The sequence below is a fragment of the Phoenix dactylifera genome, chromosome 18 (assembly GCF_051530095.1).
Source record: "Phoenix dactylifera cultivar Ajwa chromosome 18, Ajwa_hap1_PhDact_Kaust_v1.1, whole genome shotgun sequence".
NCBI lineage: Eukaryota > Viridiplantae > Streptophyta > Magnoliopsida > Arecales > Arecaceae > Phoenix > Phoenix dactylifera.
The window spans coordinates 10,883,747-10,899,001 of NC_143207.1; the positions used below are offsets into that span (position 1 = coordinate 10,883,747).

The 15,255-nt window shown below is 38.9% G+C and overlaps 1 protein-coding gene across 1 annotated transcript; it reads left to right on the top strand.

Annotated features, from left to right (window-relative positions):
- Window positions 1–603: 603 nt before the first annotated feature.
- Window positions 604–2,857, top strand: LOC103712319 (uncharacterized). Its single transcript, XM_026806662.4, has one exon. It carries the CDS (start codon window positions 902–904, stop codon window positions 1,469–1,471), a length of 570 nt encoding a protein of 189 aa, XP_026662463.2. The 5' UTR covers window positions 604–901; the 3' UTR covers window positions 1,472–2,857.
- The last annotated feature ends 12,398 nt before the right edge of the window (window positions 2,858–15,255 follow it).

Below are 15,255 nucleotides of genomic sequence, written 5' to 3' on the forward strand. Positions count from 1 at the left end.
CTACATTTTGAATACTTCCCTACATTTTGAATGCTGCAATGTCAACATTGCACTTTTCACATTGCTCAAATAGGTCCAAAATTCATCTAATTTCGATCACAGCTCGCTGCAATTGCATAAAATATTGATTCATGTACCCACTTGGCTGCTATTTTGATGTATATATTGTAGCAATTGCATATTTACAAGAGATTTCTGTGAGTTCTCATTGTAAACTGGATGGATTTTGAACCTTTTCAAGTAGTATGAAAAATATAAGATTGATATTATAGTAATTCCAGATATAAAAAAATTCTCACAGCTCAGCAGTACAAAATTCAGAGAGACATGTATTTTTAACCCTATTGTTATAATACTTATCCAAGACTTTGATTCAAAAACATCAACATTGTGCTCCAAAAGTCAATCAATGGCTGATATCCTCTGCCGTTAGAAGAAAAAAAAGTATGTAAATTTCTCAAAAATTAGGAAATTTCTTTGTTTATGCCAGGCGGATACGATGTAAAGAAGCCAGACATGAGGCAAACTTTCTATAACGGTTTCATTAAAAAAACATTTTCTATAACGGTCCTCTCCAACTTTTCCATTCCCCGAAATAACCCTCAAGGCCAACTCCGAAGGACCTTGTTCTTATCTTCCCACTTGGATCGTCCTCTCCTTCCCTTAATGTTCTCCGCAGTCAAGGGTCAGGGTTTGAAGAAACACGCTAGGGTTTGGGTTTTCCTTCCGAAAGGGCATCTCGCAGCTGCTAAATGAAATTTTTTGATTTATTTCCCCTTTTTGGTTGATTTTCCTTCAGATTCTTGATCCCAGGACGAACCTAGGGTTTCCAGAATCGGCCATCTCTCAAGATCGGCTACATCTACGGTTAGGGTTTTGGATTTGGGGGGCGGCGGTAGCCATGAGTGTCCATCCGGCTCCTAAGAAGCGGAACATCACGTTCCGGTACGACGTCGGTGCCGCCCTCTCGGCGGCTGAGGTGGTCGTGCTTGGCCGGCAGAAGAAGCTCCGCCGCCTGCCCCACATCTTCAGCAAGGTCCTCGAGCTTCCCCTCGCAGCCGACGCCGACGTCGCCATCCACGAGGGTCCCGACGACTTCCGCTTCGTCGCCGCCGCCGGTGACCTCGCCGGCGGAACCTTCCGGGCTTACGCAGTCCGGATCCACCCCGGTGTGATGAAGGTTGTGGTCCGGGGTGACGGGCCCGCTGGCAGCGGCGGGGACGCTGGTCGGGACCTGGACGACCTCGAGCTCGACCGGTGGAGGTTCCGGCTCCCGCCGTGCACCAGGCCGGCGTTGGCTATCGCCAGTTGCGTCGATGGAGAGCTCGTGGTGACTGTTCCGAAGGCCAAGGACCCCGATGAGGAGGAGGGTGAGGAGGAGGATGGAGGAGAAGCAGAGCTGTGGGGTCAACAGGAGAAAGGGGATCTCAGAGGCAATGGAGGCATCAGCCGGCTTGTCTTTGTACAGTAATATGCTTCACTTCTCTTTAAAGATAAAGATGGTTCTTTTGGATCATGGATGGACTCTTTGTTATATGGTTCTCAGTTCGATTGAAGAGCCTTTGATGTAATTATATAAGGTGTTTGTTGTGTTTACTTTGCAATTAGCTAGTCAAGTTCATTCTTTTGACCTCATCTCTCTGTCAAGGAAGTGGGGAATTTTTGTGGCCCCATCTGCATTGAACTAGTAGCCCTTGGTTGTCAAATGGAAGCATCAACTTATGCCTGTATATATATTGAATTTGGGTTTCATAAGAGAAGTTTGGGTATGATTTAGTTCTCTTTCATGTCCCAACTAGAACTCCTCCACCATCTAGATCATTCTCATTCTATAATTTTCTCGAGAAAAAGTTGTTTTTCTGTATATTCAGTTTTGATGTTGACTTGATTAATACCTCTTATCTATCTTGTGTTGGAAGTGCCATGTACGATTTTGAATGAATTTATAGCTTAGCACTTATTCCTTGAGAGAATATTTTCTTTTGTTTTCAAGCTTTTGAAGTTTGTTTTGTAAGTATATTATAACTCATTGAGCAATCTTAGGCTTCCTGCATGTATCTGGAGAGGATACGCATTTAATCTAAAGCTATTGAGGTATTTATGAGTTTGTCATAGGAGATGTGATGATTCCTTTATCATGTTACAAGATTGGTAGCATTTGATTGGAAATGTCCAAGTGCCTTTGCCTTGCTATCAATGTACAAGCACAAACTGGTTCTTCCATGCTAGGGTTTTCTTCTTGATTTGTCGTGTATATGATATATTAATGTTTATTTTGTGTTACTTTTGAGGTTAGTCTTGTTTGTGTTAAGTTCTGTCTACCTTATGCTTCTTAGTTGGTTGGCAAATATGTGCCTATGCCCCAGGGTGGAATTCAAACTGTGAGGCTCCTCCAAAGGGAATTCAGTCAACAAACTGGAGAGAAAATATGATTTTGTTGCCGTGACAGCAATTTGCAATGTATCTGTATTCCTTGAGAGTTCTGGTTAATCCTTTTTCGCCAGGATTAACTGCTTACGCTCATTCTGGCTGTTGCTTGCGTTGTTTTATATTTTCTAGAATGCACTTGGCTTGTAAAGTTATTGCAATATAATCTAGGTCGATCATCTCCCTTCAAATATCCGCTATTCTCCCATTTTGCTTATTGTCTGTATTGTGGGAGCAGTTCTGGACTTTCCACCATGAAATTCAACTACATGAGAGTGCACATCTCTGTCCCGATGCAACTGTCTGGTTAGGTCACATGTTTTGCCAATTAAGTGAATAAGTGAATTTGTAGAAGTGCCTTAGTTCCTGTAAGAGCAATGGCTGCTGGCATGGAAATCCTGTCTGCTTAATGGATTTTAACTTTTGACAATTTCTGTTACTTCCAATACTTTCCTTCACAGTTTGGTCCAGATAGAATTATTCTTTACTTTCTGGTTTCCAGCATCTACTTTAACAAAACTGCATTAGAATACTTCAGTCTTATAGGAAGCATTTTTTTTGCTAATATATTACTTCTGAAAATATTAGGGTCGTTAAAATCTCGAACATTCTTGGACTGCCTAATAAGATAAAGTTACATACTACTACAGGAAAGATTTGCATCAAAGGTATTCCTTACAGTTGTTTTCTCCCGGCCCACATGCTTCTGGTAATTGTTTGCCCTGTTATTTCTCTTAAACGTATCAGTTGTGATATTAGTGGAACTAGCAAACCATGGATGCCGCTGGTCCTTGTGGTTTGTTAGCTCATCTTCATTCAGCATATCTGCAATTCATTCTTGGTGTTGTCTTATCAAGAAAGCTTATTTGTCGGTTACATATAGTTTGAAGAATGCTGCAATTTTTCATTGTGTTTTTACCATTACTTCCTATAGTTTTGTGAGATGCTTTGCATATCCTTCTTAGATCTGCTCTTCCTGAAAATATTTTCTTCATGTTTCTTACCTATTTGTGCTTTTGATCATCCTTTTTCTGTTCATGTCATCTCCCCCCTCACCCCCCTTCTTTTTTTTCTCCTTCAGTGTGATGCTTGTTGAAGAATCGTGGACAATTTGATTGTTCGTGTTGGATGATAAATATAGATATGTCAAGAGCATGGAGCTCTTTGCAAGGTCTTTTTCAAGCTGAAAAGCAACATATTTTATTGGATTACAAAGTTTTTTCGCAGTATTATCCTTTGTCAGCATTTTTGATTAAAAAGTTGCTCATGATGCTAGTAATCATGCTGTTATACTAGAACATTGGCTAGAAGATTTTGGTATGCTATGTTACTGTGAATTTATGGAGGGGGCTATTGTCTTTGATGAGATAGCACACCATCAAATACTTGAGGTATGGTCTGTAGAAGAACCATTTTGCGAAGTTTCTCCATTTTTACAAGCAAAGATCACTGAAATGAGCCTATAACTCGTCTGACTGGGAACAATTGAGCCTTAGGAATTGGCATACGATCTTTATACTATCCAATTGGAATGATCTTACTCCCATATAAGGCCTAATTCGTCCAATCATTTAACGATGCCGAGCTCAAGATTCATTTATTTCACGCGGCTGGAATGAAGATGATGAGAACCTGACAAAGTTTGGTAACTTCATAAATCAAAATAATCACTAAATTTTAGTTCTGATGGTATGACCCATGCCACTAACCAAGGTCTCAAGGGGTCTAATCTATTCGAACTTGTTAGAATCATTGTACGACATTGTGCCAAACTTAATTGGATATCGTGTTAAACTTAGTCGGTCTTACCAAATTTTGTCAGCCTCCTAGTTTATATAAAGGCTGCTTTTGTACATTGTAAAAGACAGGCAAAAATATAATTCCATCATTATAAGATATTGTGTCAAACATAGTCGGCCTTACCAAATTTTGTCAGCTTTCTAGTTTATACAAAAGTTGCTCCTGTACATTATAAAAGATCGGTAGAAATACAATTCTCTTCTCTCTTTCTTTTTTTTTTTAATTAACAGAACTAAAATTTAGTTGCACAATCACATTATGGAAAATGGAAGGCTCAGATTATATTACATCTCAGGACATCACAGAGACAGCACAGCCTATATCTCAAGACATCACAGAGACAGCACAGCCAAAACTTGAATATGTTGTTCTTTTCCTACAAGGAGGAAACTTATTGTACAAGAGGAAACTTCCTAGAAAGAGTGCTGGTGCATAAATACAAGAGGAAACTTCCTATGGCTTCTGGCTACAAGATTTAAAGTTATTTAACAAGAGGAAGCTTCCTAGAAAGAGTCATGGTGCATAAATACAAGAGGAAGCTTCCTAGAAAGAGTCATGGTGAATAAAGATGGCTTCTGGGTACAAGATTTTCAATAATTCTCAGACAGAAGGCTTAAACCTTGGCGTTGTAAGTATCATCACGCCATGAATGCCTCATGGCACGATAGTTTTCATTGCTGCTCATATATCTTTGGCATGCAGCAGAATTTAAAGGCTAAAACTCTGCCTTCTATCTTGTACCTACTCTAATTTTCTGAGAGTCTGACTCCAGCCAAATTTGAACCCCAATTCTCCCTTCTTCTTTTTTTTTTTTCGAGTGACAAGAAATGATAGCATTCAAGAGTTTACTTGTTTGAAAAATTTAGAAATATAGTTCTCTATTAAATTATATTATAGAGAGCTGGCTATATGTGTATGAGAAGTTTCTTCTGCAGGTGGATCAAAAAAAACGAATACTTTTCATGTATGCTAACAAGTCGTCTCGAGCATTTGTCCTTTTCAAGATTGCTGCATGGGCTGGTCAATAATACTTTTAGGACACGACCTTTTCAGCTATTTTTCTTGGAAAAAATCAATGAACCAAAACCTTACGGTGTTGACGGCTCTTTACCATGAGGCGAGTTTGGGATGGCGTTAGGTGACGTGATATCCTACACGACGTTGCAGTGCCCCACGCCAATCACAGCTGTTTATTTCTATGATAATGCACTTGATGACAGAAATAAGCAGTGTGTTGCACAGCCATTTGGTGCATGTAATGTAGGATATAGCTTCTCTTAAGATTGGGTGCAAATTTGATCTGATATTGAAGAGATTTGCTATGAAAATTTTAATTCAGAAATAATGCCCATCTGGCAAGGCATCCATAAAGAATGGGCTCAAATTATCTTGCCATAGGCGGGATCGTTTTGGAACAATTGAACCACTCTTAGGGCATATTTAGTTTGGAGAAGTTGGACTCTGAAATGGAAACAAGAATAAATAACTCGTTCAGTTGTTTGATCGAAGAGAGTTTCTTTCTTATTCTGATTCCAAAGGAAAATGAAAATGCCTTAATCCCTCGAAATCCAATCTCTACTTTTGTCTAATAATTAATTTCCATTCTCATTCCAATTACGATTTCGATTGTGATCACAAACTAAATGTGTTGGAGGAAAATATGGTCATTCCAATCTATTCTGATTCTGATGACGAGCCAAACACACCATTACAATATTTAACATGTGTACTACAAAATCTTTCCATAGTTCTTTTGATTATGCATAAATATTATTCGGCTATAGAACCACAGGCTTTGTTTTTTTGTACTGGTTATAATGGATGCCGTTGCCGGAAATTTGGATCCGGGGGCGACCACTTGGCTGAGAAGGAGGAGCTCCGGTGTGAGATGGCGGGTGGCGGTCCGTCGACGGGCGTCCTCCTCCGGGGGACCTGCAAAAAGCCGGTGGCCGGGATTTCCAGCGCCGGCCTTCCGATACTTAAGTTAGAAGGGGCAAATGTGCGGAGGGAGAGAAAAGTATTCTCTCGGGGTTTCAGAGTCCAGCCCCTCTAAGGATGAGGGGCTTTCCTTTTATAGAGGGGTACAGGTGTACCTGTGATGTGACGGGGCGAACGGGTTACCGTCATGATTGAGCATGTCGTCCGAATTAATGCACGATCGTGTGAATTAATGCATTGCCGTAGGAGATTAGGCCGGAGCTAGTGAGTCATCGTGGCTGATCGGACGTAGCCGAGCGGGTCAGCTGTTTACCGTAAAGGGCATGAGATCCATAGATAGCTTTAATTGTTGAGTGAGCCGGAGATCAGCAGAGGCCATGCGCATTAATTATGTAGTGAGCCGGAGATCAGTAGAGGCCATGCGCATTAATTGTTGACAGCGGTAGCAGGGTATGGTCCCCGGTCAAGCTGCAGAATGATGTGACCGCAGCAGGTGAATGGTGAGGCCGGGCTTCCAAGGTCAGGAATGCTAAGGTCGGGTGCCTGAGTCAGACGTCTCGAAGTCGGGCGCCAGGTCGGGAGCTCTGATGTCGGAAGCCCTGAAGTCGGGCGCCTTCAGGTCGGACGCCTCCAGGTCGGGCGCCCTCAGATCGGATGCTCGGATCGGACGCCTCCGATCACGTGTTGGCGATGTGCTTACGTGCTTCGGGGCGATTTATTTTCCCCCAACAGATGCAAATGTATGTGGCATGGGGAGGAATTTGTAGGATATATGTTTGGAGATTTATAAAGAGAGTACTTGAAAATTATCTAAATTTAAAATTAGTAGAAAAATAGGTGGGATGGAGAGACACTAATTTATGTAGATGACAAATAGGAAGATAAAAATATCATATATTATTTCTTATATTTACCAAAAATGCTATATATTGCTAATTATTGTTAACATGATTTTTCATCTATTGTTTTTCTAAAAACAACTGTAGCATTTCATCAATAAGTTTGGCAAATAGAATCTATTCGATATATTATATATGCATGTATGTACATACGTTAAAACACATGCAAGTACATAAGTACATACGTCCATATGGATGGATGGATGGATTATCACCTATCTAGAGGAGAGGATATCTATTCCTCTTAATATAAAAAAAAAAAGAGAGGTATTCAAGTTGAAGATCTACATCTTGATCATGATTTATACAGCTAAAAATACCAAAAAATTAAATATCATATATTTTGGTAGTTTCTAACCTATGCATCAAGTATTTGCAAAAATGAATGGTTAAAATGATACAAAACTATATTTTATTATGATATTAGCATTATAATCTATTGATTTTCAATTTATATATGCTTAATATATCTAAATTATGATCAATAAGATGGATTCTCAATTTAAATATTTATATGCAGATTAAATACTATGATCCACGTATGTTCTTTATATCTATTGGTTTATGAAATTATAATTTTGTATGAAACATATTATACTCAACATTCTTTTTTTAAACTACTAACTTAGCATTTTCCAATCCATACTTATGACATACCTGAATATCCATGTACATAATTCTGTTATTCAAATCTTATGTTGCAAGTTCCTGGAATACCATGTTCTACGCTGATGACTGTTGTCCGATTCCTGTTTACTTAAAAATATACTAAATAGATCGTTGTTAGAACCGACAAACAAAGTTTAAATTAATTTTACTCGAAGAATAGTGGTCGTAAGAGGTCGATCCACAGGGAGGCGATTGGAGTTACATAAAAATTAAAACGTTCACTCGAATTCAAAAGCGATTTTTGAATGATAGAAAAAAAACATTACGTCGGGATGTTAAATGATTCTCTATTTACCCGAGAATATTTTTTTAATTGAAATTAACTAAAAGACAGGTACTTAGATTCAAAGAGCATTTAACTAATCAAAGAAGAGTTTTGGCATAAGTTAAAATGGATGAAAACCAGTGCTAAGAAATCAAACGCCTAGAACATAAATTACATAAAAGAAAATTTCATATATTGCATGAAAGAAAAATTAAAAGATTGCATAAAGAAAACAGAAATTAAACTGAACCGAGAACAAGATTTGCATGAAAGAGAAATGATAGATTTCATAGAAATAAATTGATTACAAAGGTAGAAATGAAGATTGGTAGCATGATGCTGCCTTTCTTCTACAAATAAAATAAAAAAAAATAACAAAAATCAAAGAAAACTTTCTTCTGCAAATAAAATAAAAAAAGAAAGAAATAACAAAAATCAAAGAAAACTTCTTCCTCTCGGTGGAACATAAAATACTATTTTTTCTTCTTTTTCTTTTCTTCCCCAAAATAGAGCTTCCTCTGTTTTTCTTTCTCTCTTCTCTCCCAAACCGATGGCCTCTTCCCCTCTGTTCTTTGGCTCCACCGAGCTCCTCTTCTCCCTTGCCAATGGCTCCCTTATATAGACCCCTAGCAAGCACGTGGATGGCTGGATTATTGGAGGAAGGAGAGGGTGGACGCGGTGGAAGCTGGGATCACGGAATCGCTGGGGCTTCCTTCACGGATGGAAGATCTGGGAAGGGACGCGATGCTTGGGTGGATCGCGGATTGCGGCTGGATCGGCTCCGATAATCTGCTGCTGTGGCCGGAAGAAGAGGAGATGGGAGGAGGCGATGATCCGCGGAAGAGGGCTGAAGAAGAAGCGGCTGGATCACGGGAAGGAGGGAATCGTGGAAGAGAGATGATGCGGATGAATACGGACGAGGGGCGCTGTGAGACCGTTGGGAGGAGAAACGGATGCTGGGAGGCTGGGATTGCGGAGGATTTGGAGATGCCTTGCAGCTGGGACGCGGCTTTGCCAGCGAACGCGATGGACGATTGCGTGGAAGGCGGGGACGGCTGCTGATGGCGGCATACTCGGGCTGCTGGGCGGCGGAGGAGCCGGGATGGAGCTGGGACGAGCGGCCGTGGGAGGCTTGGATCACGGGAGAGGGGCTGGCTTCACGGGCGGATGGAGTGCTGGGCTGCATTCGAACGGGCGCCTGGGATCGAAGGAAATCTGGGACGCTGCATAGATCGTGTTGATGGCGTGGAAGCTGGATGCGCTGTGGATGGCTTCATCGCGTCAAGCTTGGAATGGGCTGGGGTCTCCCGTGATCGCATGGACCGGCTGGACTTGAATGCTTGGGCTCACTCATGGGGAAGAAAGTTAGAATTTTGATGCGGCTCGGACGCTGGAAAATTCTGGGAGCACGTTGGGATTGAAGGCTGAAGACCGTTGATGACGGAAGAGATCTGGTTGCATCGTGGGGCTGAGCTCCATCACGTGAAGATGCTGGCTTGACTTGAGCTCGGGCTGCCGGGCATTGGGCTCAAACCCAATGTTAATTGGTTTCTTGGATTACTTGCACTGAAGCACAAATACAACGTTAATTAGTTAATTTTATTATTAATGATTAGTTATAATACTAATTAAGATGGTATGACGATTGCACTTTTGTGCTCTCATCACACCCCCCAACTAGCATATTTCTAGTCTCTAGCAATTTAGTGCGAAAATGATAAAATGAGAGTGCAAAAGTGTTATATAAATATACTAAGATAAATACTCACTTTCGTTGAGCATTACGATTGCACTTAGCACGTGCAACAAGCCTTTAAACCCCTAAGTTATCCTAGTGGACGAGTGTTGTCTCGTGAGGGTTTGCAGTAAAGTTACCCACAAACTTCATCAGTCAGGGATTTTCAATTTTTAATTCAAAATTTGAACAGGTATTACTGTATGAAACTAGAATTGCAAGGACAATAGAGACTTGTTGCTATCATATTTAAACAGACTCTAACTCAAGTTTCATTACACCCCATCTATCTGCTAACAAGTCAAGAATGTAGTGAGGTGCAAGATAAATGAGTGGCTTTCCCTTACTTCCAACATGATCACTTCAATTTTCAAGACTTTCTAGAGTTAAATGGTAATGAACACCCCAGATTTATTTATTTATTTATATATATATATATATATTTTAATCAGACTGAATGCTAAGAAGAATGACTTGTGCAATATCTAGCCTTATTAAGCTTTCTAGCTAACCCATGTAGCGAGTGTTAGGCCAATGACTCCCGATTCAGATGGCTCAGGGCACTAGGTGTAAAGACATCCTAACAGACTTAATAACTCAAGTCAACTAGGTTCCAAGGCCAAATTAGTCACTCAGAGTTTGATCTCAGCCATCTTCACCTTTTTACGTGAACACTCGCTGCTTGCCAAGCAAGAGGCCCGGTTACTCCGTGAGAAGACTTAAAATAAACTCGTTTTATTTTTTTCTTTTTTTTAATAGGATGTTCATCACACATATAACTTTAAATTATCCAGAAGATTAAAAGTATTCATATTAGTTGTAAGTTTACATACCCCACTATTCATGTGCTTACGTGTAGGTGCTAAATCGTCTCTATCATATTAGCAGAAGATAGGTGGGATGAAAACTCAAGCTAGAACTGCAATCATATTCCTCAACTCAAAGCTATTGTCAAAGCAATTCCTAGTTTATACAGCCAAAAAGATTAGAATTTGAGTTAAAAATTTGAAATCCCTTTTTTTTTTCAAATCTTTTTAGGCAGAAAAATCAAAAATATTCTCACCCCCATACCTAAATCTAACATTGTCCTCAATGTTAAAGAAAATTTAATGCAGTAATAGGACAGAGGAGAAGTTACCTGATATGGGTAGGTAAATTGACAATTGGGGCCAAAAACCCTCAAACCTGCATGTTAGTCAAATTTTACATTTTTTTTATTATATATATATTTTATTATTATTATTATTATTAATATTTACATGTTGGGTTGCCTCCCAAGTGCGTTAAGTTTTATGTCTTCAGCCAGACAAAATGTAGATCCTTTTTTTTTCTCAACCATTATCTAAGAATGGTTTTAGAAGAGTTCGAGGAAGAACAGTCGGCTGATGACGATCTATGCTCATAAGGGGAACAGAATTAGGGGGCGCATGCTCGACCCCTTCATCGGAATGGGCAAGGTAAGCCTCTAAAGGGTCCTTATTATAAGTTTGTAAGAAAGTCTCCTGAACCAAACCTTCAATCATGTCAACTTCATTGATTTCTTTATCGTCTGGTGGTTGTTTACTTATGTTGAAGACATTAAGCTCGACTTTCATATTGCCAAAAGATAACTTCAGCATCCCATTTCGACAATTGATCACAGCATTTGTTGTGGCTAAGAAGGGTCTACCTAAAATTATAGGTGTGTGATTGTCTGGATGTATTACAGGTTCGGTCTCAAGGATAACGAAGTCCACAGGATAGTAAAACTCGTTTACCTTCACTATTACATCCTCTGCTTTATCAGGTATCAAACGGGAACTGCGAGCAAATAGAACATACAATTCCCTTGGGATACTTCACCGTCCTATCTGCTAAGGAAAGGGTAATATTTGTGGGCTTTAATTCCCCCAAACCTAACTTTTTGTACACATTGTAGGGAAGTAGGTTTACACTGGCTCCTAAATCTAATAGGGCTCTCTGGATAATCGTCTCTCCTATTTTTATTTCAATGGTGGGGCAACCAGGGTCTTTGAATTTCGGGGCACTCTGTTGTTGAATGAGAGATGAGGCTTGTGCAGCCATAACAGCTTGCCTAGGAATACTGGTTTTTCTTTTGACCGTGGTGAGGTCTTTCAAGAATTTTGTATAGGAGGGAATTTGTCTTATGGCATCGAGAAAATGTATATTTATTTGAACAGTTTTAAAGGCTTCCATTATTTCATCAAAGTTAGATTGTTTCTTGAAGTCCTGAAGTCTACTGGAAAAGGAACCTTAAGTTTGTATGTTTCTATGGGTTCTTCTTTTTTTGTCTGATTTATCATGTTCTTGACCCCTCTTCTGAATAGGGTTTTTATCAGATTCATTTTTATTTTCTTTTTCATGTCCAGGAAGTTGGACTTTATTATCCACTTGCTTGCCAGACCTTAAAGCGGTAATTGCCTGGACTTCATAGGTCGGATTTTCATTAGAATCGATTTGATACTGACCTCTCTGACCTTGATTTTGTTGTCTACTAGGGTTAGGCACTGGTTGACTAGGTAGTTCACCTTTCTTCCTATCCCCTAGAGAGTTTGCTATTTGGCTTAGACTAACCTCAAGTTTTGCAATCGCTTGCGCATGGAATTGGTTAGTCTAAGCTTGGGCTGTATTGGTCTGTTGTTGCTGCTTGATAAAATCTTGTTGTTGTTTCATCATATTAGCCATCATGGTTTCTAATGGTGAAGGTTGCGGTGGGATAGGGGCATTATAAGGAGGTACAGATGGAACCAAAGGTTGGTTCATTTGCGATGGACCTATCCTGAGAAAGTTGTTCTGAAAACCTGGTGGACCACCTTGCTGAATAGGTTCGTTCTGCTTGTATGAAAAATTTGGGTGGAACCTATTATCGGGATGGTAAACTGGGCTGAACAAGTTGGGAGTGGGCTTCTTAAAGGCACTATATGAATTTAGAGCATTTGCTTGCTCGGCCTTTATGGTGGGCAGATGAGGGCAGCACTCCACTAGATGCTCCGGACTGTTACACAAGACACACAAACTATATGACTCGTGATCCACTTTCATGACGGAATTTGACTCTTTGTATGAACTCAAACTAGTGGAAACAGTGAAAGCATCAAACTTTTTACTTAAGTTATTCATTCTAGTTACCAGATTGGACATGACATTTTTGAGTTCTGGATTTGTTTTCATTTCATAATTACCTGGTTTTCTAGATCCGAACTCATCTCTATTTACTTCCTCACCATAGCTACTCCAATTTTGGGCATTTTCAGCTAAGTCAACAAGAAATTCATAGGCTTGATCTGGGGTTTGGTTCATGAACCTACCCTTGTGCATGGACTCAATCATGTTTCTATGTGCCGGAGTTAGTCCTTTATAAAAGAAGTGGACCAGATCAGCCTTATCAAGCCCATGGTGCGAGCACTTGACCAAAAGATCATAGAATCTTTTCCAAAGTTGGGAAAATTCCTCCTCAGATTTTCCTCTAAAAGTTCTTATGGCATCCTTAATTTTTTCTATTTTAATCATGAGATAGAACTTAGCCATGAACTTCCTAGATAGTTGTTCCCATGATGTGATGGAATTTGAAGCAAAAGAATACCGCCATGTAGCAGCACAATCCTCTAAAGTTATGGGAAACAACCTTAATTTAATACCCTCTTCATTTAAGTTTTGATTTCTAAACGTTTGACAGATTGTCAAAAATTTGTTTAGATGAATATACGGTTGTTTAATCTCAAACCCATGAAATTTGGGTAACATGTTTATTGTTGCAGCCCGAATCTCGAATTGGGCTGCATTATTAATTGGTAATACTATGCAAGTAGGGGGACTGGCAGATGCGGGTGCGAACAATTCATTCAAAGTTCTAATATGTTCACTTGTAGAGATTGACGGTTGGTTTACAGTTCGCAGGTTGTAATGAAAAGTTCTGTTAATCTCAGGATCAAATGGGGTTAACTTATCCCTTAATGACCTTCTACCATGCATACATTATCAACAATTCATTAGATTTGACTCATAAAATAAACGAAATCCTAAGAGAAGAGAAGGCTAGACACAGATGACCACAACCAACACCACACAACAATTTGACGCTATTAGTCTTAGAATTAAGTGAGGTTTAGTAGCTTCTTAAATCTAGTTGCACAGAGATTTATCAGGTTAAAAAGTTTCTGAAATTCTCTCTAGATTAGACAGCTCCTAATCTCCCTTTCAGATAAAGCTTGAGCTTACCAGTTAAGCGATCCAATAACCAGTGACCAGAAAAGTCCCGGGGTGTGTGGTGGTGCCAGAAGGATACACCGATACCACAATACCCGTAACAGTTCTCACCATTGTAAAACTATCCTAGACATCACCAATTACTAAATTCTCACTGGAGTGGCTTTCAGCCGCTTCTTTCCAAGGGCCTAATTGAGCTCGAAAACCCTAAGGCCAACATTTAATTGATTTTAATTTAATTTGGCTAAGGATATGTATGCAAGGTGGTGATTTTTGGGCTAAGGACCGATAATGACTTTCCGATCTTATCTTTTTAATGAGTTTTGCCCTTAAATTATTTAATGCAAATGCTTAATACTAAATGCAACAAATAATCAATAATTTTTTTTTAAAATTTATGCAATGTCATTAGGTTGTACTGATTAAATGAGCAAGCAATTTTTTTTAATTTACTATTTTTATATTTTTTATTTTAATTTTTTTTAAATTTTTGTATAGCAATAACTTGAATGTAAACTAAACACAATCCTTATGTATCAATCAATCTCCGAATGCCCATTGAATAAGCTCTGGAGATTACTCCGTGAGGAGCCCTAATAGAGGTATGATAACCTCGGAGGATTGCACCCTATCAATTACTAGCAAAAATAATATTTTTTTTATTTTTTTTGATTTAATTAATTTTTTTTAACTTTTTTTTAAATTTAAATTTCAAATTTCGAATCTCAAAATTCAAATTTTGAATTTAAATTTTTGAATTTTTGAATTTTGAAAAATTTTTCAAATTTTTTTTAATTATCTTTTTTTAGAAAAAAAACTTTAAATTCCGAATTTCAAATTTCAGAATTTAATAACTACGAAATTATTAACTAAAAATAATCAAAATAAGAAAAATTAATAAAAATAAAAACTTACTACCGGAGTGCGTTCACTCCGGGCATCCAAAATTCGATTTGATCTTCGTGATCGTTCTTGCTTCTCGATTTGCCTCCCCGGCAACGACGCCAAAATTTTGTTGTCCGATTTCTGTTTACCTAAAAATATGCTAAACAGATCGTTGTTAGAACCGACAAACAAAGTTTAAATTAATTTTACTCTTACCTATTCTACTCAAAGAATAGTGGTCGTAAGAGGTCGATCCACAGGGAGGCGATTGGAGTTGCATAAAAATTAAAACGTTCACTCGAATTCAAAAGCGATTTTTGAATGATAGAAAAAAAACATTACGTCGGGATGTTAAATGATTCTCTATTTACCCGAGAATGTTTTTTTAATTGAAATTAACTAAAAGACAGGTACTTAGATTCAAAGAGCAT

Bases quoted from the DNA above. Each gene is read 5' to 3' on its own strand.
- LOC103712319 (XM_026806662.4), top strand. From the start codon at position 902: ATGAGTGTCCATCCGGCTCCTAAGAAGCGGAACATCACGTTCCGGTAC.